This window comes from Artemia franciscana, chromosome 4 (assembly GCF_032884065.1).
Source record: "Artemia franciscana chromosome 4, ASM3288406v1, whole genome shotgun sequence".
In the NCBI taxonomy this organism is placed as follows: Eukaryota; Metazoa; Arthropoda; class Branchiopoda; order Anostraca; family Artemiidae; genus Artemia; species Artemia franciscana.
Genome location: NC_088866.1, coordinates 35,820,261 through 35,839,454, shown reverse-complemented (window position 1 = coordinate 35,839,454; position 19,194 = coordinate 35,820,261). Strand labels below are relative to the sequence as shown.

Sequence of the window (19,194 nt, the reverse complement as noted above, 5' to 3'; positions counted from 1 at the left end):
GCTAATCTTTGAGTTTTCAAGGATATATAACAAGATTTTTTGGTAAAATAGAATAGCTTACTTAAGTCCAAAGCTCACTGTAAATGTTTAAAAAAAGGAAACGCTACACAATAAGGATATTAAAAAACCTAAAGTATAAGCTAACAAAACAAAATTATCTGGGTCTATCAAAATATAATCAATAACAAAACATATTCCTTGGCATAGACATAACTTTCATGTTTGATTCTACCACCTATAATTCAAATCATTAGAGACTATTTTGGCTGAATTCAAACTCTAATTCTGATTTAAAATCGACAAAAGCTCAAACAAACTTGGAAGCAAAAAAAAAAAAATCTTGTAACAACAAGTCATTCCATTGAATTAACCCTAATAAACTTTCTTATTTGGGAGGGTCAGTTAGAACAAGCAGCTTTTTGAACAAAGAATATTTTTTGTAACCCGCATGACAGTAGTAAAAGTTCTGTAGTGCTGCAGTAGGATTGATCCCTGCTTGGTAATACGGGACCCAGAGTTTGAACTTAGCCGCAGGAGTCTGCTACAGGGCCTGAAATTTGATTCCGCTGATGAGATTATGCAAAGACATATCCTTAGCAATCCAAACAATAAGAGGAAGTAGACAGAGGTGTAATGGGATGGTCTCAAGTTAGCACTACGAGGCTCAGGAGCTCGATTTTTAGTCTAAGGACAGATTGTTCGTGGATGTATTTTTAGTCACGCAAGTTTGTTCTCTCTTCTCAGTGGCGCTATTAACTCTGTTATTTTAACTGCCAGTAACCTCAAATTAGTGCCAAAACGTTTATTAACTTCCATCAGCATTCAACGGCTGGTGGAGTGGCTATTTCTTTATACTCCCATGGGCGTTGGTACAATTATTCAATAATTAAAACTGAAGTGTAGCTTTGGTGTGTTTTGAGGTAATGAGTTAAATTAAGATTACTTTTGTGAAACAAAATTGATAAAAATCTAGAGAAAAAAAAAAAAAATCTAAAATCTCAATTTGTCTGCAGCAGGATAGAAAAAAAAGCAAAAGGGAGAATCGGAAATGGCTCTTTCAATCGTTTCAATTTGTAAATTTGTAATGAAATCGTTTCAATTTGTAATGTAAAGCATTTTGTATAAGTTATGTAAGTAGTAGTATTTAATTTGGTTCTAATTATTTCAAATTAGTTACACATTCTCACACGGATTCGTAGAAAGCAGATATAACACACTCATTAGTCTAACGAAGAACTCAGCATTAAAAAGGTCCAAGAATTTACAGTACTTCTTTGAATTCCTTGCTATTTTGGCAGCCAGTAACCCTACAGTTAGTGCTAAAACGTTCATTAATTTTCGCCTTCAACTAACATGTAGTGGAGTGGGTTTTTAAATAGATTCACATGAGGCTTGGACAGAACTTATTCGATGGTTAAAATCGGAACGCATCTGATCAAAATTTTGAGATAACCATTCAGTTCAAAATAGTTGAAAGACCCACCAAATATGTCTTTGGGGATTACATGACTCGCCATAGCCCTTGGAGCAAGCGTTATAAGTTGTGCGACTTGTGCTTATTTTTCCCAAGGATAACGTATCCAATGATCCTCCTTTACAGTTATTCGCCAATCCTTTGGATTTTCTTTGTGAAAGCTGGATAAGATTTTCCCTCGAGAATATGTTGAAACTGAGGAATCAGAGAATCTTCTTCAGTCATTTTTCCGTGTTGAATCATTATCTTTTCCTCAATCATTAAGCGCTTGACACATGCGCGGCAAAACCACTCTGCCACGTAATGGTCAAACTCGATGGCCTTACTTAATTCTTCTCTGCAGTGATTGCGCTCTTTCAAAGCAATTCTAAGTCGCTTCTTTAGATTTTTTATCTTGGCCTGGATTCTATTGGATTCTTTTTTTTCTTTGATATCAGGGTCAATGTTGGTACTTTGTTTTGTTGGAATTGATTCCTCTGGTGCAGCAACAACTGTTTCAGAGATAGCGCTTTTAGTCATATGACTAAAATATAAGCAAGAGCTGTGTCAATGGTTCTCTAATGAATATTTTCCAGTAAAGAATTGATATCCAATAGTTTATGGTAAGGAACTAGTTACTTCTATATGTGGTTTGATGTTAGAAAAGAGGGGCATCCTAATACCTTCCTAAAGGGGTATCGGCCTCCAAAAAAACTAAGGGTGTCAAGGTAAAACTTTCACGACAGTTGAGGGGAATGTTGAGCTAAACCAAAACATACTATACAAATCCAATGGCAAAGAAGGCATATCAGTAATGTCTCAGGAACAGCTTAGGATATTAATATGAAACTATCACGGCTAAGTTGAATGGGACCAAAAGACACTTTGTGTATAGCACTATTACTACTACTGCGGCTGCGACTGTGGTTACTTAGGACTACAACCATGGCTGCAGCTAATTGCAACTGCAATTACTGGTGGCCATTCGACTGGGCCACGCAACTACTGGCTATTTGAACTACTGGGGACTTCTGACCATGACTACTCGTGACTGCGACTGTGACTGCTAGTACACCTATTAAAGTAAACCAAAAAGCTGAATTGCATCCAGGTGGTCAGTATAGCGTAAAAGTAATATCTCAGGAACAGAACAGTGTGTTAAGTTGGAACTTTACGGGAAAGTTGAAGGGTATGTAAAACTAAATCAAGACACTATGACAATCCAGATTGTCCAAAGGGCGTCTGTGTAATATTCCAGAAACAGCTAAAGGTATTATGCTGGAAATTCCAGGGCATATCGTTATTGAACTAGATTAAAACCCACTATGTACATCCAAGGTTGTCAAAGAGGTGTATACGCAAAATCTAAGGAACAGCTAAGTTTATTCAGTTAAAACTTCCAGGGCACGTTGAGGGGGATTTCGAACTGAATCAAAAGACGCTAAGTGCATCCACATGGTCACGAGAACGTATCTCCAATTCTTCAGAAATGGCTAAGGGTATTCAGTTAAATATTCCAGGATAAATCGAACTACCAAGGACATCGAAATGAGGAAATCAAAAGGACAAGAAAACTATTGTTTGTCTCTAAGTTCTATCGTAGAACTATTCATATCTGAAAACTGGGATTTTCTGTGATTTTTCTTTTGGTTGTTACAAGAATACCTAAGTAAAAACCTTTGCGCAAGCTTTTTGCGGACAGTGTTGCCATGTTGAACTATGAAACAAACTGATACTAGTTTCGTAAATTCGACAACGCTTTTTGCTTGTAAAAATTCAACAGTCTTTGATACCCAGGATATTAATCACACGATCGATTCCTGTTTACACAATTGGCGCAAACTGGGTGAATATCCTCAAGGTAATCTCTTGTCTCTTGATATTTGCTTTTATGACACTGAATATGATTCATGTCAAAAAATTTTTCCATGAAATTTGTACCGTTTATCCAATTTATAATATTTGTGCTTTCAACAAAGTTAAGTAATAAAAATGATATATTCAGAATCAGACGAAAATAAAGATTCTACTGATATATGAATAAGTTGGTAAGCACAACAAAATAGGAAAATTTTTCTTTCTAAGACATTCTAGTAGGTTTTAGGTATGTCAATTAAGTAGTAATTTGAAGTTTCTAAATTTGAATACCTTTAGCAACAACTATATTAATACATAGTTTAGATTCTTAGGTATTCAATAATAATTCAATTCTTCTCAATTCCCGTCTACTAACAAGGTGTTCAGGCTCCATTCATACATAATTTTACTCATTCAATTACAAGTTTTTAACCAGTTTACTGCCAATTAATGAGAGTGTTTGCATTTTGCTACAGCAATCGGGAACGCTAAACTTTCTTCAGCTCCATGATGATATTTTTTTCGCTCAATTTTTGCTGGCTGGTCATAGGTTCTTTATATTTAAAACTTGGCACCCGCTAATGTTTAAACTGCATACCTGCATCAAACGTCTTTTGGGTTGACTGGGTTCCTACGCTTAACGCTTTGCTAATTTTTCAAGACATGTATGGATATGAAGTTTTCACTTAAGCAATTTAGAAAACTAAATTTCATTTTTGCCGCCTTCGGTACTTAAAGGGGATGTTGAACTAAATCAAAGGACGTTAAGTACATTCAAGGTTGTCAAAAAAGTGAATATGCAATGTCTCGGGAATGGCCAAAATAATTTTGTTGGAACTTTCAGGGTGTATTTAAGGGGATGGTTGATTAATACGCGTCTATATTCAAGGCTGTAACACGATGGTAGTCAGAATAGCCTCAGCCCTATAGAAACTTTAAGATTATGCAGATTTGCAATCAATTTATTTGAATAATATTTCACGTACCTTTCCATTTAAAGTTCTATAGTATAACTATTATTACAATTTGTCGCAAAATTTTGTAAATAAAGTAGCCTACATATCAAGCAAAAAACTTGATTCTTAAGGAAAAAACCGAAAAATACTTTTCAAATATTCTTTTAATCAACCAATATAAAAAAAAAAAAACTGTTAATCCAAAACCAAAGGGAATTGACAAAAAAGATTCCATTGAAGAAGTTTTTTCAAAGAAAAGATAAGTCCTAAACTAAATCTTAGACGAGCAGGAATAAAGTCAAATAGTCACTGCCAATAAATAAACGAAATCTCAAAGGATCAGAAACCATTAAATAATCAAGTTAAACTTAAAATGAACAGAAACTACCACTAACAGAAGAAGAACTAAACTCCTCTATACCTTCTAAAGACCTGAATGTTATTTGCGCTTTACTGACAACAAAATATGTTAAAATACTGAGATTTCCAGAAATGAATATCAATATATATTAATGTTAATATTTGTTAATTATGGTGCTTTGCTTTTTTTTTTTTTTGATTTTACGGAAAATAAAAACACACAGCTTGAAATTTTTTTCCAGTAAAGCGCAAATGACTTTCTTGTCGTTAGAAGGCATAAGGCACCTAGTTAGGAGCACCTTCAAAACTACTACCTAGCAGTCAGAACTATCAGAAAACCGTTCGATTTTACCTGTGATAAAAATATGTACTTTGTTGAATGAAGGTGGAATTGAGGCGAGAAAATATAAGCAAGTGATTTATTGAGTCCTTATTTCTCAAACTCTGTCAAAGATTGCCATAAAAAGTCTTTTAAATGATTGCCTTTTTTGTGCAAAGTAGAGCTATCTATTATGAATTTAGAACACTGCAGCATCTGCTTGAAGAAAATAACTAGCAAAACCGGTGACATGCAATACATTAAATGCAGTAAATGGTCTTATTTTGGCTATGGGAAAGCTAAGTATTTAAGTGAATTAAAGAAATCCTTTGTGTATGTATTTAGTGCAAAAAAAAGATTATCCAAAAACCTGCATTCTGTTCAAGTCGAAGAATAACTATCCAAAACAGTGAAGTAACAACGAGAAGACACATGATTAAGTTAAAACAAACGCTAGCCTCTCTAGTGAAGACTTTAAGGCAAAATTAGTCGTTCCTGACACAGCATCAGGGGTTTTGGCTGCCATAGACTATATGCCGCTAGAAAGAAACGACTGGTCAGGTCCTGACTCAAGCCTACCTGACCTGAGATGCCTTACATGGGATGAGCCGACAAGACTGGCATACTCGCACATACTGCCTGCATGCGGCCTGCGCCAGACTTGACACTGACATAGTACTTGCTATGCGGAAGTCTTCAGGTCAGTTTACCTGTGATCTGCGCGTGAGATTAAGCCTGAGCTGCTTGTTTGCAGGTTTCACGTAAGTGGTGGTTGCAGAAAGACGAAAAACTGCACGTTTTGCTATGTTTGCGTGGATTTTTTTAATGGCAGATGTCGTGAGGAATGTTGTACTCAACTGCACCGGTCTTTCTGTAAAAAGTTTTTTAATGGCCTGAGTTTCATAAACTATTGCCCTAATATGAACCTGAATTTCCGAAGAAGAAAAAAGCTCCGTTCCAAGACAGTATTGCTAGGTCCAAAAATCGGGAAGCGAAAATATGCACCTCTGTTGGTGCTAGGCCACTATCTCCAGTCCTGCTGATGAGCCTGAATTTTAACGAAGTAGTTGTCGCCTCTTCCTCCCCCATCCTACCAGTCTATCCTCTTGAATCCCTGGAGAAACTGAGATGAATTAACTAGTGTCCATAAGATACGCCAGGTCCAAACAACAGGCAGGTTTGGGTTTTTGAGAGATCCAAGATTCGACCACCTCTCAAACCATATTTTCCACGTTTCCCAACTTGCAACCGATTCAGTGCTCTGGCTAGCGAATTCAAGACAACAGTATAAGTATTTCGTTTGTTCTTATTCATTTCCGAAAATAATACACTCGAATACCCGCTCACCTATGAAAAAAAAATAAGAGAGATAGAATTGTTCTTTGCAGAATGAAATTGTTGACACTGCTTGGAAATGTAAGTGGTCCGTGAACCTGAGGAGTTAGTTGCATTTGATGGATATGATGCCTATTTCAAACCAAGAATCATACTTGATGGCAGTACAGTAATACATGGTGGTTGTACTGGTATTATTCGCTGATAATTAATAAAAAGTAAATCCTCAGTTTTAATGATATACTAAATAAACACAGTTTTGTAGTGGTAATATGGGCTGTTAGTTATCCACCCAGTGGCACTTCGTCGAGCCATTGTAACTTACTTACAGCAATGCATTGACAATGTATCCTAATAATGCTTGTGTCCTAACGCCGGTATTAAAACGTGCGGTGACTTTAACGATGTGGATCCTCAATATGCTAACAAGAGGTAACCGCATGTTGAATCCCATATTTAGCAAATGTCCAGGATATTATAATACCCCAGTTATAGTAGTTCCAGTTGGTACAAGTGGCCATCTGGGTGGTATTTGGGTACCAGACCAGTTTACTCTAAACTAGCAATAAACAGAAGTGTGATTTACAGGATCTACACACCAGAGTTTAGAAATATCTACAAGGAATGGCTCTTAGTGCGTCACTGGCGGGATATCCTGCCATTGCCTAATGACAACAAAATGGCCAGTTCATTCTGTAAGCAACTAATTGAACAATAGTATGGAGTTCTCCCACAAAAGAAGCATCCATGGAATCTAATGAGAAACCCCGGATTACCCGATATTTTCAGGTTCTGATCAAATTGAAAAATGAACTGCATTTGATTGGACCTAAGGAAGAATTCAAAATATTAAGAAACACAATTGTACATAAAACAAGATATTCGCGTATATAATGCGGAATTAAAATAATAAGTAAGCTATACAAATCCAATTTGTGGAAGTTTCATGAGACGGTTCAGAACATTACTGGTAAAGGAGTGACTAAAGTTGAAGTGAGAGATGTTTATCGTAAACCGCTGTCAACTGGTGATGTTAATCCATTTGCAGAATTACCACTTGCACGGTTTTATCATTTAATGATTCAATTTCAGACATCCCAATCCTAGAGACCAGTTTAGTTGCTAATAAGTTGAATACACTTGGTTCCCGTAAATCTAGTTACCCAAATGAGGTGTCGATTAAATTAATTATTAAGAGTACTTATCTTTCATCTACTTCTTCAACAGAAGTTTTTTAACCGAAGTTTTATTGACGATGCTGCCCCTAGTACTTTTAAACAATTGTATGTCACCTCAATTTCCAAGCGTAAGGCCCCCAAAGATATTAATGTTTTGAGACTGATTTCGAAAACTCCGGGTTTTTCGAAAGTGCTTGAAAGTTTTATTTTCGAGTGTTAATTTGGTGCTAAAAACATAAAGATGGATTTCCAACAACTTAAATTTAGACCTAGGCATAGTACTGTTCATTATTGGGTTGCAAATTGGACATCATACTTACAAAATCAGAAAAAAAAAGATGGAGCATATATTGAGGCATTATATGTCAACTCCCTGATCACGAGCCATCTAATTTTTAGATGTTTTTTTGTGGTTCGCCACAAGTGACTAAATTAGGCCCAATTTCATTTGTTGCTGTTTTTAATCGTATGTTTACAACAACCCGTGAACATTCTAAATTTGCGGACGACTTCACTACCTTAGCACTGAAACTAAGCCCTCTGACTACAGAATAGATTGACTTAAGGATAATCTTTAAGAAACTAAAAGCTGAAGTAAGACAAGTAAAACTGACGGTCAGTGAGACTAATAGCTCTTATATGACTTTTTCCTTCCTGCATGTTGACAGCCACATTTTCTACAATTCCTTAGTATTGACGAAAAGACAGTTAAAATACTTGGAATACTTTTGGTAGAAGATTTAAGGTGAAATTCACAGTTGAGTATCTGAATAAAAAGGTTGCCCCACTTTCACATTCTTTTTCCAACCTGAAGAGACTTGGTACGCCATCTGAGGTTTTAAAGTCTGTATATTGCAGTTATGTTAGACCTTCTCTTGAACAAGCATGTCCAGTGTGGTATCCAGGGCTAAAGATAGATTAATAAGACAGACTTGAGATAGTAAATAGCTATAAAAATTAGACTTGGACACAACTACTCAACATGCGAAGATGCATTGAAACAACTTAACTTGAAATTTCTTGATAGCCGTAGACATGATTTGACATATCGATTTGGACTAAATTGTCCAGCTTATCGTGGTTTATTACCCTACCTTGAGGCCCCCTCCCTCTACTGGAGAACCTAAAACAATACTTCGAGAAATAAAAAAGAATTGTCAACGATTAATGATTTACCCCAACTTTTAGTACCAAGAGATATAGTAAATTATTTGTCCCTTATTTTACTCGGTATTTTCATTACAAAGCTTTAGAAAGTATTTGATGTAGCCTATTCTATGAAAGTGTTTTATGTTGGCCGTACTTTTTTGTGGTAGTTTCTGTTCGTTTTAAGTGTTTACTTGAATATTTATAATAATTTCTATTCATTTTGTGTTTCATTTATTAATTGATGGTGATTTATTTTCGTTTTACGCTTAAAGTACTGTTTGAAATTATTTTTGGTCGTCTTAGGTTAATGTAGCTGTTTACTTTTCTTTGAAAATCTTCTTTTACGGGAGAGTTTTTTTTAGATTAATACAAAAAGAACTATAATAGAACCATCTAAATCAATAATTTTTTTTCATGCAGAGGAGAGGAGGAGGTTAGCGTCAAGATAACGAGTGCAGTTATAGTATACCTTGAATTCGTTATTAATTATATTACTTCTTCTCTTTAGTTATCTTTCTCCTAAATTCGCGGTACAAGTTACTTTTAAACATCTGATATGCCGCTATTCTTTTACCTCGTCCAATCACAAGCTTTCAAATGTCTTTCGAATCATCTTTTGGGAGAGTCAACAGAAAAACTTTTAGGCAAAAATATTCCCACGAAAATCGTTCCCAACTGAAACGCACCATAAAAAAAGCTCACTATCAAACTCAGTACTTCGCAAGTCAACGTTGAGGTAATTGGATCAGGTTGTCTACCTCATCGGGTGAAAAATAGGGGCCATAATACGAGAAGACTCTAAAGAAGGAGCTGAATTCATGCACTTGTAGAAAATGGCGGTCAACGCTACATCTAAAACTTTTTACTAATAGACTGAGAGAGTCACGGGTAACGACTGAACCTGCTTTTTAAGCCCTATTAGTAATTTTCTTTATTTATTTCTTAAATATTTTCTTTTATAACCGCTGAATTATACTAAACATTGGTAATTGGAACAACTAGAATTAAGCCTTTGGTGTCAGGGTCGGTAGTACATATAAAATAGTATTATAAAGCAATGGCTAAATTTTACCAACTAAAAGTTAGGAGTTTGAGTCATACCTTATAAAGTTCAAGGAGAAGGAGTAAAGTCTTACACAAGTCGAAAGCGACATTAGCAATTTATCAATTCCATAGCCTGGCGTATAACATTAAAGAGGAAGATTTAACTAATCTTATACTTACATGAAGCTACTCATTATCTGTTTTGTGTCATCATTTATCTTTGAGCTTGCAAAACTGATACAGGAAAAATAAACAGCTAGCCAAGCACACCATTTTAGCTATAAAAAAAGAACTATATTCGTCTTTAATTTTGTCTTGTGCCCAAAATTAGGTAATTATTCTAACGATAAAGAACGATGTAAACAAAGAATAAACGGTTCTGGAGACAAACCCTCTGAGTTTAAAAATAACCAGAAATTGGATTTTTTTTTTTAAAGCAATATTTCAAGTAAAAGCAAAGAGCAACATTACAATCCAAACAAACGGAAATTGTCTTGTGTATAAATCTTGTAAATTGTCTTGTACAATTTCTGTATAACGTCTTAGAACGGGACAGCAAGAAGTGTCTGGGACCTCCAGTGTGAATGGAGGCTTTGTGCAATCCTTGGCCCATCTTGGTCAAAACATGGTTTTCAGCACTTGGCGATGTTCTTCTATCAACATAAGTCGAAATCCTGACAGAGTCTCAAGCCTATTACCTCTAACTCATTATATATTGGTATGCCTTCAAATACTATGCTGCTACGGGGATGGCAGCCCATAGTAAATAAATGAGCTAGGAAGAGGTTTTTCAGCCCAAAAATGCCCGTCAAAACAGACCAAGCCCAGAAAATTTATCCATCAATCAAAATCCCGTGCGAATGCTGTGTCGTTTACTAGGCTGTAATTTCCTCGTGAAGAGTGTAATTCGCCACTCCTTAAATGGGAACACAGTTGGTCGCGAGGTCCCCAGTCTAGCGGATACCCCGAAACGGTCGAGGCGGCCCTTTGCAGAGGCCATTATCCATAGATCTGGATCTTACGCCCTGCCGCAGTTGTCCTCCTATAGAGGATCTTCCCGCAATGGTGTTCTGCGTCACAATATAATTTAAACCATTACTGGGAGAAGGTTTGAAATTCACGGGACATATAGAAAAGCCGGTGAGCCTTGTTGAGTGTACATTTGAGGGGCCTTCTTCCTCCTCCAGCTGTATTTATGACCTGGGCGAGGGTGCCTTAGTTCTATTATGGACCCCTAGTGACAAAGTTCCCCCTTTGGTCCATGTCTCTTATGGAGGTACCCTACATATCTGTAGGGCGTTCCCCTATCGCCACCTGGGGACACGCTGAGTGGCTTGGAAGAGGCCCCTTAAAGCTGGCAAATAGCAAATACATTTTCTTATAATTACAATTTAGCCGTCCCAACTAATTATCAAACATTAATGTTGCTATCTATTTTATAGGAATTTTTTTTTTTCATTGAAATAGTTCCACAAAGAAAGACGAAAAGGCAAAAAAGCAAACAGTAAACTCGGATAGCAAAAGAAAAAAAGGAGAAAAGGAAAAAATGAAGACATTGAGAAAATGAAGACATTATACAAATGATGCATCTTGAATCATAAAAGAATAATATTGGGTTACATGTGGATGATGCCAAAATAACTGTTCCAATTTATCACCCGCAAAGTGCCAAAGACTTCCAAGCCAATCTTAATGCACTCGCAATGTGGGCAAGAACCTGGCAAATAGAATTTGATATCCAAAAATATAAAATCATAAACTTTGGAGCTAATAGCCCTCAGAGCCAATACTTTATGGACTCCAATGATGTTTCCAAACAGCCACTCACAATCAGTCACAGCAAAAAAAGATCTGGGAGTCTTGGTTGATCACAAGTTCAAATTCAATTTACACATGCAGTCTGTTGTAGCCAAAGACAACCAAACTTTTCGTACAATAAAGAGAATGTTCTGCAATAGATTTCCAGCAGTGATTACTAAGCTCCTAAAGCTCCAAGTCAACCTAAATTAGAATTCAGGATGTCCATTGCTAGCTCAGCAGCAAGTAACAAAATGCATATTTCTCTAAAATAAAAGATTGTGGTCTTTATTTTTCTACAAACAACTAAGCAAGAGATTTACTTGGATGCAGATTCTGTTGGAAGGAAGTGATTCTAATTAGTTTAGCAAAATCTAAAAAATCAGGATTACTTCAGAAAATTTAATGAAAACGTAGATTGAAACCAACGAAATAAAATAGAAACCTCATAAAAAACAAAAATCCGTTTTCAGTTGCCTTATTACTGTTCACTTGAATTTGTAGCGGAGGTCTTGGCCGTAATATTACAGTAGTATTACACCTTTTTGAAAGTCCACATGACTTGTTTTGATTTAGTTCAACATTCGCCTAAATATTCCTTTAAAAAATCACCTTAATACCTTTCGCTTGCGCAGTAGCAATAGATGTAGCAGCATTAGTAGCAGTATGCGGATAGCATCTTTGGTTTCTTCAACATCCTCTTCAGCACACGCTGAAAGTTTCAACTTAATACCATCAATCGTTACTGAAGCGTTTCTGATGCGTCCGCTTGACAACCAGCGTGGGCATAGTGTGTTCTGAATTAAGTCCATACAGTTTCTATATATCCCAAATTTGTCGCTTTAATATCTTTAGTTTCAGTAGCAGTAGTAGTAGTAGTAATAGAGTTAATTGTAGTAGTCCAAGCTTTAGTGCAGCAGTAGTAATAGAAGTAGTTATTAATAATAGTAACAGTACTAGTAGTATGAGTAGAAGCAGTAGCATTGGGATGCAAATATTTTCTTTTGGTTAGTTCAACATTCCTCACAACAAGCTCTGATAGTTTCTGCTTCACACACCGAACTGTTCCTAAGATATTGCTGTTACACCCTTTTGACAACCAGTATACGGACGGCCTGCTGTGATTCAGTTCACCCTCCCCCTCAAAAGTCTTTGAAAATTTCGCCTTCATACCCTTAGGCAAAGTTGTAATAGTAGTCACAGTAGTAGTATTGATATTACTAGTAATAATATTGAATAGTGGTAGTACTACTAGCAGTAGCGGTATTACCATATTGCCTTTTGGTCAGTAAAACATACCTCTCAACAAGTCATACAAGTTTCAACTTAATACAATTAGCCATTGCTATGACATTGCTGATATGTCCGTTTGATAACCTGTTTGCTCATATACTTCTTGAAATTTCAGCTCAATGCTCTTAACCTTACAAGTATTTACAATAGAAGTAGTAGTAGTAAACGTAGCAGTACCAGTAGTATTAGAAGTAGTGTTCACATATTGCCTTTTGGTGAGCTAAATAATACATTGTGCCCACATCACTCTTTACTTAGGCAGCACTATTGCGCTGCCCAATCCATAGTCGACAATCGAAAATCCATGGTCATTTGTTTTTTTATTTTGTTTTTACCACTAAAGCGCAAATTACGTTCTGGTCTTGAGAAGGCATGGGAGTTATGAGCCCTACTCATTTGAATTTCTGCTTGTGAAGAGTATGACTCGGCTATTTATTGTAATTTCTGTCCGTTTTGAGTTTCATTTATTTATTGATAGTGATTTGTGGTTGTTTTACGCTCGGAAGATTATTTGACTTTATTTCCGCTCAATTTTGGCTTAGTAGAGCTCTACTTTTTTTTTAAAAACATATTTTGTGTAAAAAGTTTTTTTTCAATTAATAATAATAACAAGATATATGGTCACAAATACAAATTTTTAACGGTTAACGATTTATTTTTTGACATGGCTTGGCAGTATCAATGGTGTAATAACAATAATAATATCGTATTTGGAACAACTTATTGCCACACCAAAGATGGTACTGAGGATCTATCGTGAACAACTAATTAAGAGGGCGACGTCAGCATAAGTAATATGGCTGCTACCTCCATCAGCATAAAAACAAGAAGTCTTAAAAATTTACAGGCAAGTTGCCAAAGACATTTACATGTATATGCAGCGACTGTCATTCAAATACTTGACTCTCAAAAACCATATTCTTCCACTTGATATATATATACACAAGTCAGTGGGAATGAAATTTTCTTTTTTAATTGGTTATCACATCAATTATTAAAATAAACAGGAATTGACGATTTTCTAAATCATACTTCAATTAATTGCTTAGCATAAAATGAAACAGATTACGCAAACAGAACTTTTAAGAAAACCAAACTGAAAAGAATTAGAATCCCAGTGTCTTACACTAAGTGGCAAACAAACAAGCTCAAACATTCACTAAAAAGACAAGATACAGTAATAGGTTGTTAATTTACATTGTTGCTAAAGGATTTGCCACTTTTCAGAACTGAGTTACATGACTTTCAACGGATTGGTCAAGTGTCATATATTCATAAAACAACTTTAAAACAGTAGCCACTTACGAAACAACAATGGGGGTCAAATCTAAAACACAAATTTGGAACACGTATCATGGAAACCAAGAATTTGCCTGGAGTCTAAGTAACAGTAAGTATCCTAGTTATATCTTTGGGACCTCTATACCTAATTCTATGGGTGTTGTCAAATGTTGTTGCTGAAGCGCATCGGCATGATATTGTGACTTTGTGTGGGGACTTTAACGCTAAAGTTGGAAGTGATGCCTCCTATGCCCCAGCTATCCTTGGTAGGCATGGACTGGGGGAAATCAATGATAATGGCGTACGTTTAATTGACTTTTGTGCGACTCATGAACTCATCGTCGGCGCATCATGGTTCCCTCATAAACAAATACATAAATATACTTGGAACCCGCCTGATGGTGTAACAAGAAATGAAATAGACCATATTTTAATTGCCAAGCATAGGCGACGTTGTTTAGAGGATGTTAGGACCTTTCGAGGTGCCGACTGCTATTCCGACCATCAACTTGTTGTTGCTAAGTTTAAGCTGAAACTGAAAACTGTCATAAAGCCCCAGCGGTCAGTAAAAAGGTTTAATGTAAGAAAGCTGCAGGACCCTTATGTATTACAAAAGTATACATCTACTTTGTCAAATAAATTTTCCATGCTAAGGGACGAGTTGTCAATTGATAATCAATGGGAAAAGATCGTCGAGTCCCTGAAAGAAGTGGCACAAGAAGTTGTGGGATATAGTAGGAAGAAGAAAGAGCTGTGGATATCTGAAAGTACCTGGGATATCATTGATCAAAGGGCAGAAGCCAAAATTCTCGTAGATAGACATGAGCATAATAGGACATGCACTAGAGAATATCTTGATGATTTAAAAGCGCAGTATAAGCGTCTCAATAAACAAGTCAAAACACGGACAAGGAATGATAAGAGGGTGTTCCTCGAAACTATGGCTGATCAGGCTGAAGTAGCCGCCAGGCGAGGAGATAGTCGTACTGTGTACGCTATAACGAAGGAGCTTGCGGGTATTTCGAAGGCTTCTTCAACCCAAGTTGAAAACAAAGAAGGCATCTTATTAACCCAGACGGATGACATAAACCGACGTTAGATGGAACATTTCACCGAGGTACTAAACCAGGTGCCTCCCACGACTTTTTTTTAAATATCCCTGAAGAAACACTGTTTGATCTTGGAATATATTCCGGACCTCTCTTGCTGAGTGAAGTAAAAGATGCTCTAATTACTTTGAAAAACGGAAAGGCAGCCGGTAACGATGGCGTATCCCCTGAACTGTTGAAATGTGGTAGAAGCGCCCTAGCAGTGGCCATGTTTGAACTTTTGTCAAGTATATGGTCCGAGGGTCAAAAGACAAAAGACTAAATGTGATAATTGGAGAGGCATCGCTTTACAATCAGTAGGCAGCAAGGTTTTGTGCCAAATTATTCTCAGTAGAATTCAAAGTAAAGTGGAGAAAGTTCTGAGAGATGAACAACATGGATTCCGCCAAAACAGATCGTGTTGTGACCTAATATTTAGCCTGAGAATCCTGCTCGAAGAATCTAACGAATGGCAGGTTCAATTACTCGTAGTATTTATTGACTTTCTCAAGGCCTTCGACTCGATACACCGCGAGACCATTTGGAAAATCTTAATACATTACGGGATCCCGATTAAAATTGTAAATATAATTAAAGCGCTTTACCTCGATATTAAGTGTGCAGTACAAACCGAGGGTGGCCTAACGGACTGGTTTACCGTTCAGTCGGGTGTAAGGCAGGGCTGCATTCTATCGCCACTGTTATTTGCCATATTCATAGATTTTGTGCTTCGTGGATGTACCTTCAGTGGGGGTTACAATTAAACCCACTAAGAACCCTCCATGATGGTGTTTTTGCGGACGATATTGCACTCTTCGCTCACGAATCAGAAGATATACAACACAATATAAATGAACTTGAGCGTGTGGCAAATGCTGTTGGACTCTCCATAAACGCTAACAAGACTAAATCAATGTCAAATGCAGTCATTCCTGACTTAGCTGAGGGACTTTTGGTCAACAATGAGGAAATTGAAGTAGTGAGTGAGTTCAAATATCTAGGCAGCATTCTTACGCAAGATGCCAATCCTGAAAGAGAAATTTTGTGCCGAATAGCATTGACTGGCTCTGCCTTCAATTGTCTCAGAAATGTTTGGAGAAATAGTAAATATTCCCAGAAGCTAAAACTCAGAATTTATAATAGCAATGTCCTCTCCGTCCTTACATATGGTTGTAAAACTTGGAGTATCACTGCGCAACTAGGAAAACGACTATGGGCATTCGATAATAACTGCCTAAGATATATTTTGAATATACATTGGACTGAGAGAATAAGAAATGATGAGATTTATACCATAACAAATCATACCCCCATCCTTGATACCATTAGAAAGCGACGATGGATGTATTGGGGGCACATGGTGCGAATGGGTGATGGAAGGCTACCTCATGACATATGGTGTTGGATACCCCCCGGCCTCCGCAATTTAGGGAGACCCAAAATGACAGTTGGCAGGATGTTAGAGAAGGAGGCGAAGCTGGTGAGGTCTTCGATGGAGGAGCTTTGGTCGAAGGCTCAGGACAGGTCGTCGTGGCGAACCACTGTTGCTGCCTTATGCGCCCTCAAGCATGGGAGGACCTAAGTCTAAGTTAAGTAATTCTATGGAATGAGAGAATTGCCAAATTCTTGTCATCATGATATCTTAAATAATAAATTGTCCAGTCTGAACTGAAGCTTGTGTGAAGTAAAAGCCAGTGACAAATTTCAGACATTTTGGGACCTGGGCATGATCCTAGTTCACTGGAGAATGGGCAAGGGGGCTTAAACTGTAAAAATGAAGTTGTCAATCAAAAGAGACTGCTGGATTTCCACAAAACTTGCTAGACAGTCTGATATCAGTCTGATACTGCCTAACAGTCTGATAGTGCCAGATATCAATCAAACTTAGTCAGAAGTAGCAGTTATTGCCTTTTTGAAGTAACTAATTAGCAATTAGTATAATTAATAAGTTACATTTTTTAGTCAAGGACTGATTCAACATCTATGGTCAATAGCAGGGTTCCCAAATTTTGTCATCAGCACATCTACCAGAAGAGGACAACAATGTTTGTAACTATCCTGACATTTGGGAAAAAGTAAGAGCCACTATCCAAACCAGGGCACCAGCTGAATTTAGGGTAACTGATTAGTTTATTTATGAATTGAAAATCCATCATAAACAAAAAAAGAAGGAGCACAAATCCACATCTCAAAATTCCAACACAGACGACACTGGATTATTAACGGAGGCAAATCACAAAGCATTTAGAGTACTTGATGCTAGAAGCAAGTCATATAGATTTTAGGGGTTGTCTTATTTTTTTTGTATTAAGGGTGTCTTGAAATATTTCAACCATTAAGTTAAAAAATTGTCGATAATCACAGGACATCAACCATTGTTGCTGTGCAAACATAAAGCTTATTTCCAGATTTTTCTAATTCCAAAGCGAACATTAAAATCTCAAAACATAGTTGCATGTGCAACCCTGCAGCTGTGACCCCTTTCCTGTTGTAGTCAAATTAATATTTTTATATGCCTTGGCAACAGGAGTCTTAGTTAAAACTTGAAACAGATTTACATTCCCCACCTAATACCAAGCTTTTAAAAAAACGTAGGTTGTATATAAAATAATTACTACTTTCAAAAACCAAAACTTTACAGGAATTGTTTTGTTTTTGAAGGACTAAAAATTACAAACTAACAAGAAAAATTACAGGAATGAGCAAATCTGAATCCTAAAACTTACTCTCATCATCAGTCCACACATACTAAAGATCATTCCAATAACATTCATATAATCTGTAGTTAAATCTTCACTGGGAGCTGGTTGACCAGCAGGGGATAATGGTTTATACCTGAAAGAACAACATATTGAAGGGTTATCTTTGAAAAATTAACACACATGAATGTCTTTAGCAGGTTGTTCAGACTATTTTAGTTTATTCTGAAAATTTTTTTCCCATATTCTGAGGGTAAACTTTGTCTACTTTAGCAACTTCCGATTCAAAAGAAACTTGTAAGAAATTCCGAATTATAAAGTTATGGCTATTAGGTACAACATTGTCGGTTTGTAAGCTCATTGTGTCATTTAAATTAACCGTTGTAAGTAAAGGAAACATTTTAATTATTATTATCAATTAAGAAACATCATCCTATCCCAGGCTGTACACCAAAGCAGATTAGTTAATGATGGTCAAATACAATCTAAGTTTGATGGTTTTGTTAACAGTTAGGAAAATAAGTAAAACACTCCAGAATCTTGTACCTCTGAATAATTCTTTTAGCTTAAAATAAGGCTTTTACTTTAATTAACGAGATTTAGTTACATAAAATCACAATGATTCCATTATGGCTCCAATGTCAGCCTCTTTTTTGGTACACACATTAGAAACAATGGGCCTTTATTGGAACTTCCACATGCAAAATAAGGGTTAGTATAAACCTACTGTAATATTTCAGAAAAATCTGAGGTCCCAAAATGACATTACAGTAGGTCATGGGTACCATCAGGGGGGGGGGGAGGGGAATGACCCACCCGTTTTTTCAGAAAAAAAAATCTAAAAAATGCATAAAAAACCCTCAAACTAAAATTAAAGTAAAAGCTGAACTCACGTTAGTACCTGCCCACCCCGAGATAATTCACTGGCAGTACTCTAATCGTATGGGCCTTTAAGATCTTAGCCTGACCTTGATTATGTCATAGTAGACTAAAATACAGGTTTATCAACAATTTTACCTGTGTATTTTTTCTTTCCTTCTTGGGTCCATCTTAGCTGCCTTATTTGATGAAGAATACTACACCTAGAATATAAGATAAATATATAGAGCTCATACAATGCACACGTAATTAGTGCTTCAAGTAAAATCTACAAATAACTTAAAAGAATGTTCCAAACCAATATTGCAATGAATACAAATACCAGTAAAACCCCAAAAATGGGTGAGAGGAGGTTTTAACAAAGGATTTAAGGAAAATTAGAAGCCCTTGGTAGGGTGTTAAGAGAGAGGCTTTAAATAGATTGGGATGCAGGAGCCACATATATAGCTGCGTTGGTCTCAGACACTTTAGTGATGCAGTGAGTTGTTAGTAGTAGTAGTAAAATA

General features: G+C 36.5%; 1 protein-coding gene across 2 annotated transcripts in view; it reads right to left on the bottom strand.

Moving 5' to 3' along the window:
• Positions 1-19,194, bottom strand: part of LOC136026361 (protein Asterix-like) — a 63,408-nt gene that overhangs the window by 2,374 nt on the left and 41,840 nt on the right. For both annotated transcript variants that reach the window (XM_065702893.1, XM_065702894.1), the window contains exons 2-4: positions 18,827-18,891; positions 17,837-17,945; positions 9,832-9,929 (exon numbers count right to left, since the gene is read on the bottom strand). In XM_065702893.1, coding sequence (XP_065558965.1) covers positions 9,832-9,929; positions 17,837-17,945; positions 18,827-18,858 — 239 coding nt within the window. In that variant the 5' untranslated portion in view covers positions 18,859-18,891. The remainder of the gene's footprint in view (positions 1-9,831; positions 9,930-17,836; positions 17,946-18,826; positions 18,892-19,194) is intronic.